This window comes from Panulirus ornatus, chromosome 37, assembly GCF_036320965.1.
Source record: "Panulirus ornatus isolate Po-2019 chromosome 37, ASM3632096v1, whole genome shotgun sequence".
NCBI classification, from domain to species: Eukaryota; Metazoa; Arthropoda; class Malacostraca; order Decapoda; family Palinuridae; genus Panulirus; species Panulirus ornatus.
Window position 1 is genome coordinate 12,869,175 of NC_092260.1, and position 26,927 is coordinate 12,896,101.

The 26,927-nt window shown below is 42.6% G+C and overlaps 1 protein-coding gene and 1 long non-coding RNA gene across 2 annotated transcripts in view; one reads left to right on the forward strand and one right to left on the reverse strand.

The window, feature by feature from the left end:
• LOC139760513 (uncharacterized) overlaps positions 1–26,927 on the reverse strand; it is a 98,729-nt gene that overhangs the window by 25,377 nt on the left and 46,425 nt on the right. Inside the window, exon 2 of the long non-coding RNA XR_011715358.1 lies at positions 18,491–18,557. This is a non-coding gene — a long non-coding RNA (uncharacterized lncRNA). The remainder of the gene's footprint in view (positions 1–18,490; positions 18,558–26,927) is intronic.
• Positions 2,940–26,764, forward strand: LOC139760511 (gamma-glutamyl hydrolase-like). The gene is given in 9 exon segments (XM_071683805.1): positions 2,940–3,095; positions 17,360–17,496; positions 20,452–20,578; positions 21,854–21,904; positions 23,049–23,281; positions 24,027–24,133; positions 24,416–24,641; positions 24,810–24,836; positions 24,839–26,764. Coding segments are annotated over 8 exon segments (993 nt in total). The 5' UTR covers positions 2,940–3,095; positions 17,360–17,372; the 3' UTR covers positions 24,937–26,764.

The following is a 26,927-nucleotide window of genomic DNA, read 5'->3' on the forward strand; positions in this document are numbered from 1 at the left end:
TATAGTTACTTTAAGCTGGCTGATTCAAAATGTTCACGGTCAAGTACTCTGATTATCTTCAACGAGATTCGCTAGTCATTCAGATGATACAGGGCCACGTAAGGTCATCACATGTGATACTACTGCACGGCAGTGTCCAATCTCTCTCATTAAATCAACATAAACATAACAGATATAAGTTTGCATGGATCAGCCCTGACATCGTCCACCCTCGAAACTTACATTCTTCAAATCAAATAGGAGAGATCTTAACAGGAGTTTGCTACTCTAATGAATCTAAGACGACTTGGTAGAAAGAGTGTACGATGAGGCTGTTGCAAGAGAGATAATATAATCAGTTGGCAATGCTGCCACTAACAAAAGCATAAACTGTTACATTTGTCATGATGAATTTACTTGTTGCCCAGCAGAGGTAATCTGAACATACAACATAAACTACACATGACGCTATTCACTATACATTCTTCAAATCAAATATATATATATATATATATATATATATATATATATATATATATATATATATATATATATATATATATATATATATATATATATATATATATATATATATATATAAAACCATGGAAGTGGAAGCGAGTCACAGGGTGGGGGAGGGGGCGAAAGTTCTGGGAGCGTTGAAAAATGTGTGGAAGGCGAGAACATTATCTCAGAGAGCAAAAATGGAAATGTTTGAAGGAATAGTGGTTCCAATAATGTTAAATGGTTGCGAGGCGTGGACTATAGATAGGGTTGTGCTGAGGAGGTTGGATGTGTTGGAAATGAGATGTTTGAGGACAATATGTGGTGTGAGGTGGTTTGATCGAGTAATTAATGAAAGGGTAAGAGAGATGTGTGGCAATAAAAAGAGTGTGCTTGAGAGAGCAGAAGAGAGTGTTTTGAAATGGTTTGGTCACAAGGAGAGAATGAGTGAGGAAAGACTGACAAAGAGGATATACGTGTCAGAGGTGGAGGGAACGAGGAGAAGTGGGAGACCAAATTGGAGGTGGAAGGATGGAGAGAAAAAGATTTTGAGCGATCGGGGCCTGAACATGCAGGAGGGTGAAAGGCGGGCAAGGAATAGAGTGAATTGGAACGTAATGGTATACCGGGGTCGACGTGCTGTCAATGGATTGAACCAGGGCATGTGAAGCGTTTTGTGGGGCCTGGATGTGGAAAGGGAGCTGTGGTTTCGATACATTATACATGACAGCTAGAGACTGAGTGTGAACGACTGTGGCATTTGCTGTCTTTTCCTAGAGCTACCTCGCACGCGTGCGGGGGTAGGTGGTTGTCATTTCATGTGTGGCGGGATGGCGACGGGAATGAATAAAGGCAGAAAGTACGAATTATGTACATGTGTATATATGTATATGTCTGTGTATGTATATATATGTATACGTTGAAATGTATAGGTATGTATATGTGCGTGTGTGGACGTGTATGTATATACATGTGTGTGTGGGTGGGTTGGGCCACTCTTTCGTCTGTTTCCTTGCGCTACCTTGCTAACGCGGGAGAAAGCGACAAAGCAAAATAATATATATATACATATATATATATATATATATATATATATATATATATATATATATATATATATATATATTCTTTTTGTTTTTATGTGTTCAATCATTTTTGTTAATACGAGTGTTACAAATCATTAAAAGTACAGTGGATGCAGTGTCTAGATGTACTATAAACGCTTGGTATAAGGGGTTGGGGGTGGGGGGGGAGATAAAGTCATCTTGGTATAAGTGATAAGGTTACAGGAACAAAAGACGACCTAGACGTACCCAGATCTAGTGGCAAACAACCGCTGCTGTAGCTTGCATTACACAATTCTACCTGCCGCCACCTCTGGCATGGATTACAAAATCAGCCATTAAATCAGTATGAGGCTTAAATGTCAGTTGTGTGTGTGTGTGTGTGTGTGTGTGTGTGTGTGTGTGTGTGTGTGTGTGTGTGTGTGTATGTGTGTGTGTGTGTGTGTGTGTGTGTGTGTGTGTGTGTGTGTGCAGTAACTGAAATACTTTTATGTTACCATGCTCTACTTTACAAGATGAGCCATACATACATACAGTGAGAGCATGTATATATAACACCCGATGAAGGCGTTCAAATTTAACTGGTAACAATACTGTGATGTTGACGGCCTTAATGACGCTGGTAGCTGATAGCTCTTAACCCCAAACCAGCAACATCTACCTTTCTTGAAAAAAAAAAAGAAGTCACACTTACATACGTGAGGTAAGCAGGCTAAACAAATGTACCAACCTCAAAACAATCCTACTACAAACACACAAGACACATTAGCAATGAAAAATCAAAACAAAATCAAAACAGTTTTTCAACTCTAGCCTATCACCTTGTAACTTGAGGGCAAATCTCTGACGTACTTTCCCCAGGGTGTTCCCTCTCCTGTTCTCAGTTTAGCTTAGCTTACGTTCTTAAAGTAGAAATGATGGAACATACTACCTGAAGACAAAGGGCCCGTGTCATAAGGCCAGGCGGATCACTAACAACTTCCTTTGTTAGTATTTACTGAGGACAAAAACCTATATTTGCCCGAGAAACACAGGGTTAGTAGAAAAGTTGGCCCTGATGATCAAAAGGGCTTGGGCAGCCCAATCAACATCACGTAGTCAGTTGGAAAGCCCAGTGTTGAACAGCCAGTTGGACAGCCCAGTATTAGAGTCACTTGGTCAGCCTTACATTAGACGGTCAGATGACATCTGTACATCAGACGGTCAGATAATAGCCGTACACCAGGCGGTGAAGTGACAGCCATACATCAGACGGGCATTTGAACAGCTATGTAGTCAGCGGTCAGAGCCCCGGACAAAGATCTAGGCGGCGGCGGCCGGTAGGCGGGGCAGTGTTGTCGGACGTTCGTTATGGTCTACTGACACCCAAGGTCTGGTATGGCGGCGCCGCTACGCCCTCCCTCACGGCCTCCGCTGCAGTCAGTCAGTCAGTCAGTCAGGTTCCTGTCCTCCGGTTACACCACCGGTGGCTGAGCGTCGTCTGGTGCTGAGAGACTTGCCCTGCTTCTGCTGACAGTGTGTGGCAGCTTCTGGAGAACCCTGCTAACGGTAGGTGGCAGCTTCCAGTAGCCTGTGCTGACAGTGGGTGGCTGCCTAGCTCTACAGTACTGACATTGGTGTCAGCCTATTCAGACCCTCGTGACAGGTGAGTGACAGGTGATCGACGATGGTGCTGACGAATGAAGGATTGCTCTTGGTTCATGTTGCAGTCTATTTCCTATTATATTAAGTCACAATACCTTTATTGGAATCGTTGGGATGCTTCACCAAGCACAGTACGATGACGAGCTTTGTTAAGTGAACATCAATAGCCCAGTTGGCATCTAACAAACATATAATGTAATCTATCTTGAGTCGTTACCATGTCACAAGCTTAATCCTCCGTGTACGACCCTTCAACCCTTCGGCACGATCGTATGACCCTTGAGCACGAAGATGTGACCCTTGAGCACGACGGTATGTGCCTTCAGCACGACAATGTGATCCTTGAGCACGACAATATGTCCGAGGAGGACGACGTTACAGCCCATGAGTTCGACGGTAAGGTCCTTGAATACGATAATGCGACCCTTGAACACGGCGGTACGACCCTTAAACACGACGGTAAGGCGCTAGAGCACGAGAGTGCGACCCTTAGGCACAGTCCTAAGCATGAGGCTACGAGCAGTGTGAATGATGGCCGCTCGAGTAGAAGTTCATTTACTGGATGTCATTAATGAAGTTTTCTGGACCTTGATAACCATCTTTTATTCGAATCATAAACAACAAACACTACTTACTAGAAAATCAATTGTTAATGATGAACATACTCGGCTCCATTGTAGTCATATTTAAGAACTGTCATCTGTGGTGAATCAAACATCGTTTCTGTTCAGGAATCACATGACCTTGTGTTGGAGTCCAGGACTGCGCAGACGGCACACGAACAACCCAGATATCTAGTTTCTCATTCAGACAATAAATGGGCAGCTGGTGTAAATGTGGGTATTCCCTGCGTGTCGTAGAAGGCGACTAAAAGGGGAGGGAGCGGGTAGCTGGAAATCCTCCCCTCTCTTTTTTTCTAATTTTCCAAAAGAAGGAACAGAGAAGGGGCCCAGGTGAGAATATTCCCTCAAAGGCCCAGTCCTTTGTTCTTAACGCTACCTCGCTGACGCGGGAAATGGCAAATAGTATGAAAGAAAAGAATTACTAAGCCTTGTCGCTGTCTCCCGCGTTGGCGAGGTGGCGCAAGGAAACAGACGAAAGAATGGTCCAACCCACCCACATATACATGTACATACATACACATCCACACACGCACATATACATACCTATACATTTCAACGTATACATATATATATATATATATATATATATATATATATATATATATATATATATATATATATATATATATATACATATATATATATATATAATTCATTCTTGCTGCCTTTATTCATTCCCGACGCCACCAAGCCACACATGAAATGACAACCCCCTCCCCCAGCAAGCGCGCGAGGTAGCGCTAGGAAAAGACAACAAAGGCCACATTCGTTCACACTCAGTCTCTATCATTCATGTATAATGCACCGAAACCACAGATCCCTTCCCACATCCAGGCCCAACAAAACTTTCCATGGTTTACCCCAGACGCTCACATGCCCTGGTTCAATCCATTGACAGCACGTCGACCCCGGTATACCACATCGTTCCAATTCATTCTATTCCTTGCACGCATTTCACCCTCTTGCACGTTCATGCACCGATCGCTCAAAATCTTTTTCAATCCATCTTTCCACCTCCAATTTGGTCTTCCCCTTCTCGTTCCCTACACCTCTGACACATATATCCGCTCTGTTAACCTTTCCTCACTCATTCTCTCCATGTGACCAAACCATTTCAATACCCTTTCTTCTGCTCTCTCAACCACACTCTTCTTATTACCACACATCTCTCTTACCCTTTCATTACTTACTCGATCAAACCAGCCTCACACCACATATTGTCCTCAAACATCTCATTTCCAACACATCCCCCTCCTCCGCACAACTCTATCTGTAGCCCACGCCTCGCAGCCATATAACATTGCTGGAACCATTATTCCTTCAAACATACCCATTTTTGCTTTCCGAGATAATGTTCTCGCCTTCCACACATTTTTCAACGCTCCCAGAACTTTCGCCCCCTCCCCCACCCTGTGAATCACTTCCGCTTCCATGGTTCCATCTGCTGCCAAATCCATTCCCAGATATCTAAAACACTTCACTTCCTCCAGTTTTTCTCCATTCAAACTTACCTTACAATTGACTTGTCCCGCAACACTACTGTACCTAATAACCTTGCTCTTATTCACATTTACTCTCAGCTCTCTTCTTTCACACACTTTACCAAACCCAGTCACCAGCTTCTGCATATATATATATATATATATATATATATATATATATATATATATATATATATATATATATATATATATATATACAGAGAGAGAGAGAGAGAGAGAGAGAGAGAGAGAGAGAGAGAGAGAGAGAGAGAGAGAGAGAGAGAGAGAGAGAGAGAGAGAGAGAGAGAAATAGATCCCAGACCATGATGGTATCATTGCCAAATCTATGACCATTTTTCTAATTCGCAAATTGCTTTCACATTCAGATACCGGCTGCATTATCTTTATGAGATCGTAAATACGTAGAACTGATTCAGAAGGTCATAAGCCACTGTTTACAGCACTTGCCTGTTACCTCATGCCATCATGTTCTTTCTTTATGTGTCATCTGGAAGTGAAGCAATCAAGCAGAAAGCGAGTGTTGACAGGACACTTTGTGGCATCCGGTGATATCATGGTCTCTTTCCTCGATACAGGAACTTCGATCAGTTGCAAAAGAGGTTGTACCAAGAGTATTAATCGTACGAACATTTGAATGACCTACGAATGAAGCATGTATTATCGTTTTTATAAACTTAAAAGCACTGGTCTTCATGATTTTGAGGTTTCATTTCGTTCTAAGTTATCAGGCGCGAATATAAGTGAGGTGGGATGCAACAGTTTGGTGCTACCCAAGGTGGTGAATGTTCTCACATGTATTCTTCACCGTTTTCTATAAGTAATCTGTGTAATGATTTACGTAATCCCTTCTTGAGCATTGTGGTACGACCATTGAGCACAACATATCAATCCTTGTGAAAACAATTGCCTGGCCTTTGAACCTGACCTTTCAAGGGTCAAGTCGAAGGTCAGGCCATCATATTTAAGAGTAGCATCACTGTGGTCTACTGGCTGAATCTTAAATCTTTAGCACAAACAAATCATCAAGAATGTGTCTATAGCGTTACGGAATTTCAGTTGTCTCCGTGACCGTGAGAGTAATCTTGTCTGTTGACTTGGACGGAAGCAAGTCACAAAACCAACACCTGTGATGGTGCAGTGTTCACATTTTACCAAATTTGTTCCACATGCAAATGATCCCTTATTCCTTCAAACCTCTGCAGATAAGTGAACTGTATGGCGTTTTAGAAATAATAAAGATCATTAACGCTTCCAATATGACAACACTTTGAAGAGGGCAGAGCAGTGGATCTCTGAACGAAAGCTAAGGCAATATAAACAGTGGTTATTTCAGTATCGTTCTCCCTTGTTGTGTTCAGTTGTTTCTGATCGTGCGTTGAATTCGAGAGTGTGTGAAAGCGACGGTAAGGCGGTGATGTAACAGCACAAACAAAACAAAAGTGGGAAGCGATGTGCTCTGCGGAACAATGAATCCAAAATGACGGAAATGTTTATATAAGAAAAATAACGAGGAAGACATTTTTTTCTTACGTTCAGCGAAGCATAACACCTGACGTCACCTCACTAACCAGTCCCAGGTAGAATATAGTATATCCGCTCAACTAGTGTGCTGGTGCTACCTTGACAAACAGAAATATACGCTGCAGAGTAAGTCCTCAGCCATGGCTGTACCAAGGCCAAGCATAAAACCGACAACGATGAACATTCGCTTCCAGAAATAGAAACTGGACGTGAACTATAAAGCCATTATGTGCCACCACTAGTACTGGGATGTTGTAAGTTTTTGATACGGTCATTGTTTAAAGGATTTTTCTTTAATATGATACTGTAGACCCTAAATGTTTAACCAACTGACCTTCCTAACGTAAAAAGTTTTAGTGGCACTTTAATCTCTATCGTCCGATATGCAACGTTTATCTAAGTGTCTGACCTCTGCTCGTGTAATAAAACGAAAGAAAAAAAATAATTCATAAGGTTTTCCAATAGATGAAATTAGCTTTTTGCAGCTGAGTGGCGTATGGACTGGCAACGAGGAGGAGGGGCCTCGTGATGACGAAATCAACGCCAGCAACCAATGACAGTCGCGTACGTCAAGGAAGCCTCAGGGCCAATGACAAGGTAGATGGCCTCATTCGTCTTAGAGGAAAAAATAATTACGCAGCTCGTTTATGTCAGGCTGTGATGGAAGTAGTAAAGCCGAGCAATCACCATTACGGTGCGTTTTACTTCACGGCCGTGGCCAGAGAAATTGTCGCGTCAGGGCTGGTGGACACCTTTGCAAGAGTAAAAAAAGAATTTTCACGAAGAAAAATAGCATTTACAAACCTTTTCTGACGAAGAAAAAGATATTGTTTTGTTGGTTTGTTTATCTGTGCGTGATGTATTATGTTATGATATCTGGTACACATATCTGCACAGGTTCAACCTGAGGCAAGTACCGGTATGGGTTACAGTTGCGAGAGGTACCACTATGGACTACATCCAGTGGGAGGTACCGGAGTGAACTACACCCGACAGAGGTACCGGCGTGGAATACACCTGAGAGAGGTACCAATGTGAGCTACACCTGCGAGAGGTACCAGAGTGAACTACACTTGAGAAGTATCGATGTAGGATACACCTTCGGGAGGTACCAGGAGGTGTACGGAAGTACCGATGTGGGCTACACTTGGGGAAAAATACCGGTGGGAGCTACACCTGGGGAGAGGAATGGAAAACACAGATAACAGGAGACCTGATGGACTATGACGAGGTTATCTGCAGTCGTAATGTTAACTGCGCAAAAGACAAGGATAGTAAAATAGAGGGCACCTCCCCTCCCCCTTCTGTCATCGGTTCAACTACTGACAAAAAAAAAAAAAAAGCTAAGAAGCCACGTGAAGAAGGGAAAAAGTAGACTGCCATGGATATTTTATTGGAGAATCGTGACTCAGAAAAGTTCCCCTCTATATATACAGGGCTTAAGTGGGTCTAGATTTTGAAGCAAAAAGCTGGTCAAATTTTTTCTTCAAGCAGGGTTATTCAACGATGACAGTTCGTATGTGCATTGCCTTGAGTGTAAGGTAATTATACTCTTTGCATTTACAACATAAAATGGTAGTTGAAATTTGCATTTACAAATTTGCATTTACAACATCTGGTGGTACTGTTTTCAACTGCTCTAACCTAAATATATTGCTGAAAAACTTTTGCTGGCGTTGCTATGACGTCTCCATCCTTTTAACTTCATGACATTTTCTCGGGTCACTGAATATTTACCTAAAGAGAAGAAATTTTCATATTTCATGCTTTCGAAATCATTTGGTATTCTGAGAACTTACTGGATCTCCTCGGATCTGAGCTTTTTAGAAAAAATATGATTTCAAATCTCTGAGTCTCTCTTCATAAGGCTTATTTCTGATTTATGAAATTAGCTTTGCTACTTTTCCTTGAAGTCAGTCTAGTTGTTAGACGTCTATGGTCAAGTCTGGTGAACATAAACGAACAGCGTATTCCAAATGAGGTCTGACTAGAACGTTATCAATAATAACGTTCTGGTAACCTACATGTAATAACGTTCTAGTAACCTACATGTAATAAGAGTTTATATTTTCTAGTCATGAAGGCTAGAATCCTCTTAACTTAATTGTACGGAGTTACGTATTGTTCTTTCATACTTTTGCTCATTATTGATAATCACTTCATGGAGTTTTTCTTCTTTTACAGCTAGTAATGGTTCGCTGTGCATCTTGAATGCGTGGCTGATACATTTAGCGCCAAAGTGCATTGCTTCTCTTTCGTTTATGTTAAGATTCATCTAAATCACTCTGAGACTTCTAGCAGTCTTTCTCTAACTGGGCTACATTTCTTGATTTCGTGTCACGGGTAAACTTCAAAATTCAGCGGGTGAGTCCTGTCCCCGGATCGCTCATACAGACCACAAAAAGTATGGGTCGTAGAAATGAGCCTTGCGATACCTCACTTGTCACGTGAGGCCAGTCGGATGCTTCCTCATGTATTACCATTCGTTATATCCTCTCTCTCAGCCAGTCCACTCTCCATGACCTAGATTAGAATACCCATGCCCTGAGCTTTTATCTTACTAAGATACTTTGTTGAAGGCTTTCCTGGTTTCTAAGTACACGACAATTGAGGAAATTTTGGAGACTCGCTTATTATATGAATAAGGCTACAGAATTTTTTCATATTCGTTAAACATTAACTATTATATCGAAATTGATGTCAATGGCTGATTATCAGTTTACTATCTAAAAATCCAACGATTTTGTCTGTTTCTAAAAAAAAAATATTCGAACCATAATAAGGCTGATAGGACGGTGAGAGGCACCGGTGTGGGCTACACCTGAGGAGGCACCGGTGTAGGCTACACATGGAGAGAGGCACCGGTGTAGGCTACACATGGGGAGAGGCACCGGTGTAGGCTACACATGGAGAGAGGCACCGGTGTAGGCTACACATGGGGAGAGGCACCGGTGTAAGCTACACTTGGGGAGAGGCACCGGTGTGGGGGCTACACCTGGGGAGAGTTTTGTGTGTACCCGAGGAGAGGAGGTGTTTAATATGTTAACTCCGTTACTTAACTACGACTGGAAACTGACGACACTAAATATCTATTTCTTGTTTCGACCCAAGGGTCGATACTGGTGAACATGTGAGAGTTCCGAGGAACTTTAAATATCTTGTTATGCATAATTAAATTTCGCTGTTGTTAACCTCACAGTAAAAAGTTAAGTGAAATTCAAGGAGAATATTAGCTAGAACAATTTCCACGAGAGATTTCCGTCGCATCGAAAACTTTCATGTAATGATATGGTATAAGTCTTCTGAAGAGTCACAAGAACACTCTCTGATTCTTGATATGATGAATGTGGGAATGGTCTTAAATTCTTAATTAATATGATTTAAGAAGAATGTCTTTATCATTTTGGTCAACCTGAAATTCCTATTTAGTTTGACCTGTAATATTTTGTGCTAGCTTTTGTCGTCCCTTCCTAAAGTAATCGCAAGTCCCTCTCACACATGGGCCGCCCGCCCGTGGGTGTGAGTAGTGCTGGGTTAGTGCGTGATGCCGCCCGGTGGGTCAGGCGCTTCCGGTATCACGGAGCACCACCCGGATGTGCGTCATAACCCTAAGTTCCGGTGACTAATGATATGTGGGTACGTCCGCTGGCTCGGTGTTTGTCGCTCATAATACTGAATCAGGGAAATAATTTAGCGGTCAATAGCTCATATAGTCACGGAAACTAGTCTGGGTGTGGAGGTGGGCGAACAGGTGCGTGGAGGAAATATGAGGGAGGCGTGAGGCGGATGTACGGAAGTGTGGAGCAAGTGCCACGGGGTGACGTTTGATGCGCCTGTGTGTGTGAGGAATGGTTGATTAGATAAAAATCTAGAGAAGTTGTAGAAAATGTAGATGAGTGGCGTTGGTGTATGAGAGAAGGAAAGGGGTTTGTGGTGGGAGAGTGCGAGGCAGGGAGGAAAGGGAAAGGGAGGTGACAAGGTGAGAGAGAGAGTTAATGAGAGGGTCGACCAACTTTACTGCATGGCGTGGGAGGTTATGTCCAGCCAGGGTGGTTATAAGTGCTGCGTGTGAAGGGGTGGAGTGACGGTGCCGTGCGCGTAGGGGTGGAGTGACGGTGCAGTGTGCGAAGGGGTGGAGTGACGATGCAGTGTATGGAAGGGTGGAGTGACGGTGCCGTGTGTGGAGGGGTGGAGTGACAGTGCCGTGTGGTGAGGGGGTGGAGTGACGGTGCCGTGTGTAGAGGGGTAGAATGACGGTCCTGTGTGTGAAGGGTTGAAGGAAGGCTGTGTGTGGTGGAAGTGTTGTGTGTAGAGGGTTGGAGGAAGGGTGTTGTGTGTGAGGACTGGACGGAAGGTGGTGTTGTGTAAAGAGTGTAGGGAACGTGTGCAATGGACAGGGGTTTTGTGTGGAAGGAACTTGTTGCATACGGAAGGATAGAGAAAAGTTGTTATTTGTGGAGGGGTGGGTGGAGTGACAGTGGTGTGTGTTGAGGGAGGATGTTGTGGTTAGAGGAAGTACGTGGGAGTACGTGGGAAGGACAGGTAACATATCTCATTGTTCATAATAAGGTTATATCCATGATAAGGTTATCTGCAGGGGGACAGTACTAGTCCACTGAAGCCATAATTTCGTCTGAAGCAAAAACTGGGTCGTAAAGCAGAAGGCATCTCCCCATCCACCACTCCTTCCGTCTCAAAACTGAGCAAGAGATAAGTTTAGAAGGAGCACCACGTAGTAAAGAGAAAATGTACCGCTTGTACCGCTTAGGAAATCTTATAGTAAACTGTGAACGGAAAAAGTTCCCAGCCCTCTGCAACTTAAACACGTTTCCCTCGTTGCTGTTACAAGCCCTTTCTTTTAATATCACCACTCGTTTTCTGGCCACTGAATCTCTGTCAAATGTGGACAAATTTTAGAATGTTATTTTCTCGAAAGTCCTGAATATTCTGAAAAAAAATCTATTAGATTTCCTCGGAGTCTGTATTCTCAAACATAATTATTCCATTTTTTTTTTCTTTTCTTAAGGCTCATATCACTGTGGCAACCAGTTTAGCTGCTTTTCTCTGATTTTTTCCTTCGTCTGCGATCAAGTTCGGTGACCAAAACTGAACAATGTCTTCCAAGTGAGGTTTGACTTGGTTTGAGTATTGTAGCCTACGTTTTACCGGTAATATTTCTTAGTTGTGGAACCCGACATCCTGTTGGCCTTATTGTATACAGTCAGGCATTAGGTGATTAATTATAGTCAATCCAAGATTTTTTTCTTCTTTTACTTCTGGCGATTGTGAGGCTCAATTGTACTTAGCAATCATTCTTGCGGTACTTTATCGTAAGCTACTTAAAAAGTCTAAATATATAAAATCTAATGTCGGTCTGGAGTCCCAGTGACCATATGTACGTGTAAAGATTTCTATAAGATTCGTTAAGCATGATTTCCAGTCTCGAAGCCCATATTAATAGTCGGTTATCGGTCAAGCAACTTTTAAAGATTTTACGATTTCATCTAATTGTTGTTTTCAATCATTTTCCCTAGGTAGTTCAAAGTGATGACCCGGCTCGCGTTGCTAACCAAGAGCATCCGCGGACTGCCCAGGGTCGAATCCTGGCTGCGGTAGTCAGTCCGCATTCAACCCAACAGTTCATTCTCCCTTAGGGTATGGTGAATAAATTGGGTACCTGGTTTAAGCTAGAATATATATATATATATATATATATATATATATATATATATATATATATATATATATATATATATATATATATATATATATATATATATATATTCATCTTATTTTACTTTGTCGCTGTCTCTCGCGTAAGCGATGTAGCGCAAGGAAGCAGACGAAGGAATGCCCAACCCACCCACATACACATGTATATACATACACGTCCACACACGCAAATATACATACCTATAGATCTCAACGTATCCATATATATACACATACAGACATATACATATATGCACATGTACATAATTCATACTGTCTGCCTTTATTCATTCCCATCGCCACCCCGCTACACATGAAATAACAATCCCCTCCCCCCGCATGTGCGCGAGGTAGCGCTAGGAAAAGAAAACAAAGACCACATTCGTTCACACTCAGTCTCTAGCTGTCATGTATAATGCACCGATACCACAGCTCCCTTTCCACATCCAGGCCCCACAGAACTTTCCATGGTTTACCCCAGACGCTTCACATGCCCTGGTTCAATCCATTGACAGCACGTCGACCCCGGTATACCACATCGTTCCAATTCACTCTATTACTTGCACGCCTTTCACCCTCCTGCATGCTCAGGCCTCGATCACTCAAAATTTTTTTCACTCCATCTTTCCACCTCCAATTTCGTCTCCTACTTCTCCTCGTTCCCTCCACCTCTGACACATATATCCTCTTTGTCAATCTTTCCTCACTCATTCTCTCCATGTGACCAAACCATTTCAAAACACCCTTTCTGAAGGTAAAGGTGATGCCTGACACAACAGGCTACCTTGTCGAAACGTATGGATTAAACTGTGCACTGTAGCCACTTGTGTCAGTTATTTCCTTTACTCTAACGTGTGTCGTCACATAAGTTTACACACACACACACACACACACACACACACAGCGTTAATAAGCTGGCCTTAACAAGGGCATTCAGTTGCCCGTTCCGTCTCAAGTATGAGAATATAAAAAAAAAACATTTTCCATTTACGTTTCTTTTTATAATTGGTTCTACATTATCAAGCTTCCGGTCTTCAGGCAATTTCCTTTCTTGTTGCTATTTCATGAAAAATGGTGATCGGGAAATGCCACTTGCCAGTTTGCTTCTTTCAATAACCTGGGAGACGTATCGTTTGGACCAGCTGACTTACTCAGATTTAATCGTTCTAAATATGGAAGTTTTCATGGCAATGAATATTTCGTACGTCTAATTTTTCATTTTCTGTACCTTGAATTTCGATGCGTGTCAGTGGAATTTTTGATGGCAAACACTGACTCGATATTCTTTTTAGAAAGGATGTTGTATGTGGAGTGATGGAGGGAGGATGTTGTATGTAAAGTGATGGAGGGAGGAAGTTGTAAGTGAAGTGATGGAGGGAGGATGTATGTGAAGTGATGGAGGGAGGATGTTGTATGTGGAGTGATGGAGGGAGAATGTTGTAAGTGAAGTGATGGAGGGAGGATGTATGTGAAGTGATGGAGGGAGAATGTTGTGTGTGGAGTAGCGGTGGGAAAGCGTTATGTGTAGAGTGGTGGAGGGAAACTGTTGTGTAGAGTGGTGGAGGGAAACTGTTGTGTAGAGTGGCGGAGTGAGGGTGTTGTGTGCAGTGGTGGCTGGAGGGGGGGGGGTTATGGGGATAGTGTTAACAGAGCGGATGGTCAGCTGAGGTGAGCAGCTATTGACCTGTCAAACACCACGGCAACAATAGCTCTGCCTCCCATGATGATTCACTTGGCTAGAGAGACTGTCTTTGTTTATATGTCAGGAGCGCACGAAGCCCAGGGCAGCCAGAGGATGTGGATGGGAGGAGGGTGATCAGGTGTCCCTGGACGGGTAGCTACACCACCTCCTCACTCCACGACACAGGAGAACCTCTCTCTCTCTCTCTCTCTCTCTCTCTCTCTCTCTCTCTCTCTCTCTCTCTCTCTCTCTCTCACACACACACACACACACACACGTATATTGATACATATACTTCATAGCGATCTTATGGTCGGATTTAGTACCCACACCACCATCAGTGAGCCACCCATTCAGAGAAACGTGTTCCTGATGGTCCACAACACTCGCCCAACATCCTCTAGTTCACCTCCAAACCCTGACACTATAAATCCACTATTCCTACACCCAAGCACAGTCTTATCTCTGTCACTTTCAACCGGACACGGCCATATCCAGTCCCTCCTCGAATCGGCAACTTCAGAACAGTGTTCAGTTTTCAGTCTTGTAAAGCTGTGATACTGACTTCCTCGGAACCAGTTCTGCCTCGTCGGTCGGCATCCCTCAAGCTGCACTAGCCGTCTATCTATGGCCGTCTCGGCCGGTGAGGAACCCTGCGTATCTTCCTCTACTAATTCATTCTCCCCAACAGTTAAGGTGTGATCGCTCTTGATCTGGATGACTGTCGCGTAGGGAGCAGAGCGTATCCGGCCATGAGTCTCTTCCCTTCTCTTGAATCTCGCTCTGCCTTTATTTTGATGAGAATCACAGCAAAGTTGTTATTCACAGACTCAAGCACGTCTTCATGAAGAGAAAATGCTGTTGACTTGCAAATTCTACTTCTAAAATAAATCCCTCTAATCCCTGGCCGCAAGCAAATTCTCTCTCTGAACCTTTCCTCCTCTCTTCCAACTTGACCAATCCACAGCCAACACTGTAAATGTTAAAGCCACTCTTTTTAGTAACGTAATGCGTATCTGTTTCTTCTTCCCCACCTCCTCCTAGTGAACATATGCCCGCTCCTGTATTTCACTCACGCAAGGTCTGCCAGGTAATCTCCATGCTACAAGCGGGTAAGGCATATAAGCCGGATGGTATACCTCCTCCTGTCCCAGGTAAGTGAGCCTCCGAATTAGCTCCAGTTTTTGCACTCCCAGGTCGTCTCTGTCTCAAAACTCAAGCATCCGCTCTTACCACCATGCTACGGTGCAACCCATCTCGAAGATCGTTCTGAACTCTCTAACTACCACCCTTTTGCTTACACTTATGTTATTATGTTACCTTTGAAGTTTTTGAAACCATCCTCAATTCTGTTTTAAACACTTAGAAACCTTATAACTTCTTTCTGATCACCAGCACGGCGTTCGTGATACAAGGCCAACTGGTGAATTTTTTTTTTCTCTTACGTGACTTAACTCTGGTCTTTCTCTCTAGTATTTTGGTGAATCTTATGTTGTGTTATCCCCCACCACCACCATCCCACACACACACACACACACACACACACACACACACACACACATCTCTAAAGCATTTGAAAGATTTTGGCATATGGTTTTGCTTTCTAAACTTCCTTCCTGCTTCTCTGTCTTACCAATTGCATAGCATTTTCTCTAATCTATCCAGTGAAGTATTCGTTGATGGAGCGATGTCTCCCTCTTACCCCACTAGCGGTAGTATCCCTAAAGGTATTGTTCCATTGTTTAATCTTTTTCTTCTCTCTACTAACGACCTTCTTTTTCCCGCTTCCAAACCCTCCTCACTGTTAGGCCAACGATCCCATTCCACATACTTCAACTCACTTTCCCTCCCCTTCTCACAGTATAATTTTTTTCTCATGCTCAATATAGCTCTCTTAATTCCGACCTGTGTACATGTCGGAATGGGGAAGCAGTAACTCAGTTAAATTCAATTGAGCAAAAATCCAAATTCTCCCTTTATCTCTTTCTATATATCATTCATTTCCCAGTGCTAAATTTCAGAACTCTCCGTTCAACTCTGTAATACTATAAACATAGGAATAACAATACCCTCTCTCTCTCTCTCTCTCTCTCTCTCTCTCTCTCTCTCTCTCTCTCTCTCTCTTGGAATACCTCTTAATGAACGTTACGAAATCTGCTTCCCCATAAAGTTGTCTGGTTGCCTTAATTATCTCTCTTGTGAGCAGCCGTTTAATATATACAAAGGCTTATTTTGCCCCAGTATGGGGCACTGTTGGCATATATGAGGTGGCTCTTCCTCCACTTTTCTCCGAGCCCGAGCGAAATCGAAATCCTTCCGCCTTATTAACTCTCCCGCTATCACCTCTATTCAACCACTCCTTTCTGCCCGCAGTGATGTTGGTACCTCCTCTCTGTCCTGCGGCTATCATTCCAGCTAATGCTTTCATGAGCTGTGTTTGTGTTGACGATTCTCAGGCTTATACCCACGGCTCACACCTGGCTGCTGCTTCCATTCGATTATGTGTGGAGACTAGCCACACGAGGATTAACCGTTATGATACTTTTTCCCTTAAGCAGCGAAGATGTGGAATTCCCGTCATTCTTCCGTCCTCTCCTCTTCATACAACGTTTCCACCTTTAACGGACAGGATCTACAACACCTAAGGCGCCATCTATATTTGATGTCATTCTTTTTCTTGTTCTGTCATTTTCTTTCATCCCAAATGACCTGAAACAGGGTGTTTCTGCCTGTGCCATATCAGTTACTGGAGGTAGGTACATTATCTCCAGGTACGGACCAGTGCTGATGCTTAGTAAACGGTCTCCAAGTAAGCTTCTGTGACTGGCTAGACTCAACGAACAGAGGTCTCTTCCTCCCTTAGGAGTTAGGTAAGGTCCCAATAGTCCTCCTTGTAGTGTTGAGTAAGGCTATTCGAGTCCTCCTGCTAGTGTTAGGGTAAGGCTCTATGAGTCCTCCTTGTAGTGTTAGGTAAGGCTATTCGAGTCCTCCTGCTTGTGTTAGGGTAAGGCTCTATGAGTCCTCCTTGTAGTGTTAGGTAAGGCCCCATGAGTCCTCCTACTAGTGTTAAGGTAAAGCCACATGAGTCCTGCCTGTGTCGATGCTAACCCACTTCCTTTCCTCCCTCAGGCCCAGAGTAACGATGAAGTACCCCGCCCCCTGCTTCCTGCTTTTCCTCCTGGGGCTGTGCCTCACCCTAGCGCCGATGACGGAGGCGCAGGAGGAGGAGGAACCGACCGCCGAACTCAACCTACGGCCTATCATCGGTGAGTGACCAGACCCCTACCTGCATAGCCTCGGTACTGTACGGGGCGTTGTAGCCCCTGCCCACTTGAGGCAACCCACCACACAACACACTGGATCACGCCTCACTGCTGGCGTCACTTGCTTCATGTGTCCAGTAACTTCAACTCAACTGATTTTAGTATTAGTACCAGATTTTCCTTTCAGTATGCCTCAGCATTAGAGACTGTTGCTATGCCAGTGATTTCATACACCATGATTGGAATATTTCTTGACTCTGTTAAGAGATGTCAGGATTAGCTAAGGTAACAATGAGTGATCCTGGACCGTATACAACATTGGGGTGTAGCTGTCGTCCTAGTGGACAGACGAAAGCCTTATACCAAAGGTCACTGGATTTATAGAGCAATAATGAACTTAATTACGGACCCAATAAAGGAGAGAGAGAGAGAGAGAGAGAGAGAGAGAGAGAGAGAGAGAGAGAGAGAGAGAGAGAGCAAAGAAATTTTTCAAAACAGCAGACAAAGGTAGCGCTAGTAACAGAGGAAGGAATGGCCCTATTCGCTCACATCCACTCTCTAGCTTTCATATATAATGAACCGAAACCAGAGCCTTCTTGAGGTTACACCACAAGTGTAAAGTCACCTTTGGCGATGTTGCTTCTACTTCAGTTGGCGAAATACATCACTACCAAGTACGTTACAAATCTCACTGGTTATAGCCCAGAACCTCTTTCAAAAAGGGGTCCTGGTTATATATATATATATATATATATATATATATATATATATATATATATATATAATCAATATTTCACTAAATAAAGGCAACACATATATTCATAATAATAATAATAAAACATAATTCCCAAATTAAATGTTCTTAAAGTTACCTTCAATACATTCCAAGCTTCATACCTGATGACAATCAAAAATATAGAAAATAATTCAAGAAATGAACCGTTCTAGACCAGTGTACCTTCCATGGCTTAACACAGGTAAATTACATTATACTTACAGTTTTTACACTTCTGAAACGGTAGAGCATCCGAGAGAACCCAGCACACGGTTGGTATGAATCACATCTGCAATACGTATTAAAGAAAACTTTTCAGAAAAATATTAAAATCATTTTTACATAAATGAACTCAATACGATGCAAATGCAGTGGAATACATATAACAGTGATGCATATTATGGCCTCTGAGCAACAGATCCAATTTATTTTCTAAACGAAATTGTTTATCTCGGAGTGGTTACCATGATTATACAGTTCCTTTCAGTGTGGTATTCTTTCTTATCTTACGTTCTCAGACACCATGTAATCAAAGCAGAATTGCCTGATCACGTTCTCAATCGGTGCATCAAATCATATTCTCATTTTCCAAGCTACAGTTGTATATGCAAATATAAGACCTAGTTATGATGGTGTATCTACCTGCCTGGTTCTCGTGCCCTTAGGGACATGCTGATACAAGACACCTTTCTGTTTACACTTTACTTCTGTATTCGTGACTCTGTGTCTCCACGATAAGCTAAAGTCTGTTCGTCCATTTATTGTCAAGTATATGTGAATTTACCATTAACAGAGCCTTGCCATCTCTAGATTTGCTGAGGACTGTGTCTCGCTGCTTCTATCATTCTGAATGTTCCTTCATTTCTATCCTTATATATATATATATATATATATATATATATATATATATATATATATATATATATATATATATATATATATATATATATATATATATTAGTTCAATGAAATTCACCAAGATTATAGAAAAACTACAATGTTGTACAATTCTTTGCTAAAGTTACGCTTCTCATTATGTTGTTTGGTCTGTCCATCTACCGGTTTTTCCTGAAACCTAATACTGTCCCCTACCAAGAGGCTCAATCCCCCACCTCTATTTGTCTTCTCTTTCCCTCCATATAATCATGTATTCTGGACACATGAGATCAGATCTCATTTTTGTAAGTTTTGCCTTCACCACTACAATTTCAGGGTCGTTTTCTCTAATTCGGTGCTTCAGTTCTAACTGCTTTTGCACTTATTACCACTTCATCTACATTCATTAACATAATTCACATTTGATATTCGCATCACTATGCATTCCTGACCTCTATGAGGTGGTGGTGGGGCTATTCTGCTCTCTAGTCACTTTGATGCCAGGCATATCTTTTGCTTTTCATTGCCATTAATCTGCATTTCTTTTTTCTTTATCCGTACTTCGTTGGCTGGGATATGACCTTAAAGTCCAAATACCGTTGTCTACTTCCATTGATGTGCCTTCCGCTTCATCAAAGTTTTTACTTTTAGTGTTAGCTATTTATCCGAAACATAAAGAGGTTAACAGAAGAGAAAAAGAATAGATGAGGAAAAGCAGTTACAATTTTTGGAGGAAGTGAAAAACCTGTCTTGTAAGACGTGTCGAGCTATAGTTATTGGGAAAGACATGAGAGGGTAGAGTTCCAGAGCTTCGAAGTGTAGGTAGAGAAACAGTTATCATAACGAACCACCCTTAAGTTGCCCAGTATCCATGCTTCCATGTCCCTAGATCTGTTCCTGAACATAAATCACCCTCTTGTTTTTGTTATTCAGCTCCAGAATTTGCTCCTGTTTCCTGTTTTCAACAGACTCTGTGTTGCGGACATTTCCTTTTGCTCATCTGTTTCAGAAACCTCTAGAAAAGACACTACTGACCTCTGAATTTAAAAAAAAAAAATTATTTTCTTCTTCGGTTATCTTCTCTCTGAATTCCTTCAGTTGCTTCGAATTTGTTAACGTGTTCTTTGATCACTTGTCTCAGTTCCCTAATTTCCTCTTACATTTAGTGACTCTTTCCATTATATGTTTGGATTCCTCGGTTTTTAAAAATTTCCATCTATCTGATGTAGCTTTTAGTACTGTTATGCATCATTAACAACGATTTCCCCGACCATAAGGTCCCACTTGAATCGTCTGTTCTACTCCAGGTATCCTGTCGCAGGAGCCCAGCCTCAGCATGAGGAAGGTCCTCCAGGAACATAACTACACATCCTACATCGCCGCCTCCTACGTTAAGTTCTACGAGAGTGCCGGCGCCAGGGTTGTCCCCATCCTGTAAGTACAGGAACAAAATAGTGCCAGGGTCATTCTCATCTTGTCAAGTGACAAGGAAGATCAGTCGTGTATCAGATGACGAGGCAAGACAGTTCCAGGGTCGTATACACTACATACGACGAGACAGGGTCGTTGGTCCTACAAATGCAGAGGCAGGACAGTTCCAGGGTCGTAGGTCCTGCATGTGACGAGGCAGAACACTCTCTAAAGTTCATAGATCCCATATATGACATGGCAGGACAGTGCTAGGATCATAGGTCTTGCCAGTAACGAGGCAGAACAGTATTACAGATCGTGGATCATACAGGACAGTGTTATAGATCATGACGATGACAAGGTAGGACAGTGCCTCGGTCGTAAGTCCCGCTAGTGATAAAGATGGAAGGTACCAAGGGTCGTAGATCCTATAAGTGACATGGGAAGATCGTACTAGGGGTCGTAAATTCTATATATGATCATGTAGGATAGTAATACGGTCTTCGATCCTGAAATCGACGAGGCAGGTACCAGGGAGGTAAGTAAAGCACAAGTTTAGAAGTTATTATTAAAGTTTTTATGAAAGTAATAAAGTCTTTGTGAGTGGAACTTGTATCCACAGGAATCCACTGTCGTCTCCACAGTCCACAGACTCGAAGTCTCGTGATCATCAGTTGCCTGACACTATTTGCTCCCCTTCCTAACAGACTCTAAGTACGCGGCCCTCTCTAACAGACTCTTACGTTCAGCGGCGCTTCCTATCAGTCTCTACGCACTTGACTCTCCCTCTCAGGCTATACGCGCGTGCATGATTCTATGGTATCAAACTGTGCGTATGAGCGTTTGGTTCCTGACGCCAAGGTGTCTCACGAATTGTATGATAACAAGAGCTTAGTAAGTTTCCAAGACGTGGACGATGCATAAGATTATTAATATTCACACAGCACGATGGTATAACCCCAGGGTATGATGAGGTTGCCTTTGACCTGACCTTCAAGGGAGGGTCAAAGGTCACGCTATTATAAAGCCATATGGTCGTGTTCAAGTGGTTCGCCTTCAGCACTGCAATGTATTTTTTAGATATCATATTACAGTGTTGTGCCCCAATGTACAGTACCTTAATCCTGCTCTGGTACCGGTGTAACAGGACAGTGGGAAACCAACAACACCGTCCTTCCCCATATATCTTACTATGTACTGGTCACTGTTCGTCGGACCAGCAACACCCAACCAACGCCCTACTGATACATATACACACCATACCATGTGAACCATACTAAGTCCATCCTTTTTTTTCAGAATCAACCAAGACACAAATTACTACAGAAACATCGTGGACTCTGTCAATGGGTGAGTAACTGCTGCTGATGTGGTCCTGTGACAACAGTGTTGGGGGTGAGGGACGATAGTGGCAACATGTACCGCAGAAGCACGATTGTCGCAACAACTTGTTCAACTTGTTGTTGAAGTATACTTGTGACAACACTGTTGGTGCTGAAGTACATTTGTTGATAACACTCTCCTGCTGAAGTACACCGCTTAAGTACACTTGTGCCAACACTTGCAGCTGAAGTACATTTGTTCACACTATTGGTGATGACTCTTGGTGACAACACTGTTGCTGTTATATGCTTAATAACAACATTTTATGTTGTTTTATACTTAAAGACAACATTTTACATTGCTCTAAACTGAAAGACAACACTTTACATTATTTCATACTTAAAGACAACACTTTCTATTGCTTTATACTTAAAGCCAACACTTTATATTTTGTACTTAAAGACAAAACTTGAACTATAACTGCTAACAACAACATCATTTCTTAGGTTCAGTTGTAAAACTGATATCAATGATTATGATAAGCCTGATGATAAGTAACAGAGTAGGTGGCAGGTGGTAGGTAACAGTCCTGGTGGCAAGTAACAGGAAAGTAACAGGCCTGATGATAGGCAACAGGTTTGGTGGCAGGTAATAAGGGCAGATGGCTGGGAAGATAGATGGTGTCAGGTAACTAACTCTGCGGTAGGAATCAGTGTAGGTGGCAGGTAAGGGTCCAGACGGCAGGTAACAGGCCAAGAGGCAGGTAACAAAGCTGGTGGCAAGTAACGGGGCAGGCGCCAGGTATCAGGTTAGGTGAGAGGCATCAGGGCAGATTACAGATACTAGGGCAAGACATAGACACCAAGACAGTTTAGAGACCCGGGGTAGACTACAGGTAAAAAGGAAGGAGCCAAGTATCAGGTCAAGCTGAAAATATTAGGTCAGGTGGTTGATACCCAGGTAGGATACAGGTACCAGAGAAGGTCATATGGACCAGGGCAGATTAAAGGTACCACGTTAAGTAGCAGGAAGCAGGGCAGGTTACAGGTAGCAGGTCAAGTGGTAGATACCAGGGCAGGTTACAGCTCAAGTGGTAGATACCAGGGCAGGTTACAGGTGCCACGATAGGTGGCTGGTAACGAACAAGTACTAAGGGGGTTCCCTGGTGTAGGTTGGTGTTCCCTGGAGGGTCAGCATCCATCACCCAGCGGAGCGGCTACGGTCGGGCAGGTAGACTGCTGTACGACCTGCTGCAGGAGGCGGCTGTCCAGGGCAGGACACCTATCCCGCTCTTCACCACCTGCCTCGGCTTTGAGATGCTCCTGTACGTCGCTGCCAACGACACTAACCCCCTCACCAGCTGCCAGGCCACCGACCGTGCCGACCCTCTCTACCCCTCGCAAGGTGAGTGCTGATAGTGAAGGTAGGTATAGTGATGATGATGTGTAATGATGATGATTGTGAGGGTGAAATGTAGTGATGATAATGGAACTGGAATGCGGTGATGATGGTAAGGCTGGAGTGTGATTGATAATAATGGTACTAGAGTGTGGTGATAATGGTGAGGTTGGAGTGTGGTAATGACTGTGAGAGGAAGGTGTGGCTGTAAAGATGACGGTGACATCTGCGACTGAGTATAGTGATGGTGATGGCGCTTACTATGACGGTAATGTGTGGTGACGGTGGTGACACTGTTGGTAACAATAACTACACTAGTGATCATGGGAGTTGGTGATGGGCTTAACAGTGGCAAGAATGGTGGTAAGACATAACATCAAATTGAGAATTAAACGTAAAAAATACCAAGACATGTTTCTGTCCGGCTTGCAGTGACACAGTTCTGTTGCCCGGCCACCGCTTCTGTGGTGAGCATCTGCACCGTAAGAACTATTTGTAACTTTCATCGGTTCTTCAAGACCAAACTGATGATCGATGTTGTTGAATACAGTGAGAAAGTGGATCTGATCATTAACAGACGACCTTGAATTAACAACGTTTCTCAGTAACAGTCCATCAGGATGGTACAATATATTTAGGATAACCTAAATAATAGGACGAACTAATGTTCAAATGTTGGTAACAGAGGCATAGAGTTCGGTAGAGAGGTGTAGCGGTGCTGGTGTGGGTATTAACAATACTGTTGGTGCAGGATGGAATTCGTCGGAGTTGGTGAGAGCGGCGCCAGGGGAAGTCCTGGACACCCTCACTGCCACTAACGCCACTAGCAACTTCCACAAGTGGTGCGTCACCCCACAGGTACTGTCCCTACCCTCCACGTTGCTACTGGCCACTCTTCCCACAACCTTTGGCCAGTGGCAGGTATTCCATACCCACTAACGTAGACTGGCTCATCTCACATACTAAGACCCACATCACTCCAATACTCTTACACTGAACTAAGGCCAAACTGATATATATGTTCGTGGTATTCTTCCTCAGGATATAAAATGCCAGCAATACTTCTGAATAAAGAATAAATTTGTTGTTTCACACATCTGTCATGAGAGACACATCACCTTGATACTCTTGTCGTGGCAGACGTTCCAGGACTTTGGTCTGAATGAGGACTTCCTCTTGGTGTCAACTTCCGAGGACGATAATGGCCTCGAGTACGTGTCCACCGTGGAGCACCGCCGCCTTCCCATCTACGGCGTCCAGTGGCATCCCGAGAAGAACGTCTTCGAGTGGAGCTTTGACTCCATCCCCCACACTCCTGAAGCTGTTCGCGCCGCTAATTACTTCGCTGATTTCTTCGTCAACAAAGGTCTTTATATATATATATATGTATCAAATCTGTCAGTTCTGTCGTTGGCTTTTACTTCTGGTATCTTTCTGATCTGCGATCTTCCTAGAATATGTAATTCTGTTCAAATATTAGAAAAGTTCTACTTAAAGTAATTTAAAAAAAAAAAACTTTTTCACTGTGTTGCAGCTCGCCTGAACAACCAGACCTTTCCCACGGAGAAGAGGAAATAGCCTCTCTCATCTACAACTACAGCCCCATCTACATCGCCACTCTCTACCGCTCCGCCTTCCAGCAATGTTATTTTTTTAAGTAAAGTGGCCAGTAAGACGATCACCCACGCCCGCAGTGGTGATGTCAGCAGCGACTACCTGACAACAATAACACCTCGGTAGAAATGCTTCAGATCACTTCTTCCTAAACAGTAGTACTTGTTTTCTTCAACAGTCCCCCTAACATTAACACGATAAAGTCTCATAAAATTCCACCATAAATAACTGTTCGGTCAATCTTAAGGCCGGAGTACTGGGTGGATGTTGGCCTGTGACACACCATGGGATGGTGCTAACACCTCCCCAACCCACGACCATCCCTTCCTGCTGCTACGTAACCATCAGTCAGAGATCCTCCGCCACCAAGATCTCAGTCTTACATCACACCTCGGGCCAACAATGGGTAGTGAATCAAAACATCACTGTAGGGATCCAGGAACAAAGTTTGTGTGTAATATAAAGAAGAGTGTTTGTACTGTCAGGGTCATGGTTCTCAGGTACTGTAAAGGACTAACTTTCCATGCAAAAATTAAAACCAAATTAGCATATGATAAGGTCTTTCGTATGACGTCGAAAACAAAATTTTCAAGGTAATGTTGGCAACACAGCTGTCAAGAACACGTGATAAAAGACACAACATTTGCAGGTAAAGCCAATATTAAAGCTTCTATGAAGAAAAAAAAAAGTGTGTATCTAATGTCAGGATAAAAGAACTGTATGAAAAGTAAAGACAGCTTTTCATGGAATTAAAAAAAAAGTTTGTATGTGAAGAATTTCTTTTTGACTGTGTCAAGGCCATTTTGTATATAAAAACAAAAACAAAGTTTGAAGATAAAGTCAGGAGTAAAGTTTGAAGGCAATGTCAAAACCAAACTTTGTAGTTAAAGTTTGAGGGTTAAAGGCTGAATTTCTAAGTAGAACATCAAGAGCAAAATCCGTAAAAAGACGAAATTCTAATGTTCTGTTATTAAGAACAAAGTTTGTATGTAGCTTCAAAATAAATTTTTGCATGTAATGTCAAGACCAAAGTTCATAAGTAACTTGAAGTACAAAATTTTCTTATTTGAAATTATACTGCAGGGCTCACTGTAACACCGCTAAAATCTTTTTGTAATACCTGGACCAAAGTTTATCACACGCAACGCAAAGTTCGTTAGTAACTTCGACAGCTATGTAAGTCTGTATGCAATATCAGGACCAAAGTCTTCATGTAACTCTGTATGTAACATCAGGACCAAAGTCTTCATGTAACTCTGTATGTAACATCAGGACCAAAGTCTTCATGTAACTCTGTATGTAACATCAGGACCAAAGTCTTCATGTAACTCTGTATGTAACATCAGGACCAAAGTCTTCATGTAACACTGTATGTAACATCAGGACCAAAGTCTTCATGTAACTCTGTATGTAACATCAGGACCAAAGTCTTCATGTAACACTGTATGCAACATCAGGATCAAAGTCTTCATGTAACACTGTATGTAACATCAGGATCAAAGTCTTCATGTAACATTGTATGTAACATCAGGATCAAAGTCTTCATGAAACACTAAGAAAGTCTTTTTATGTAACAGATCAAAGTTTGTATGTAACTCCTAAGGACACTTTCCGTGTGACATCAAAATTTGTATGAAACACCATGACAAACTTTTTTGCTCTAGATCAAAATTTGTGTGTAACACGGAGAAAATCTGCTTATAATATGTACTAAAGATCTTAATTAATACTTTGACGAAAAATTATGAAATATAAAACAGAGTTTCTATGTGACACGAAGAACAGAGTTTCCTCGTAACACCAACAAGTTTCTTTGTAACACTAAGAACAGAGCCTCTGTAACGATAAGAACAAATTTTCAATGTAACATCAAAATCTGTGTTTTAATGTAAATTCCAGATGCAAAATTGTTAATATGAAGAGAAAATATTTTGATTCTGACACGGGCTCACATTGTCATCCCTATAACAAGGAGGGTAAGCTTCAACAATCACTGTAACACAAGTTTAACAACGTCAATAATCACTTTTAACCAAGG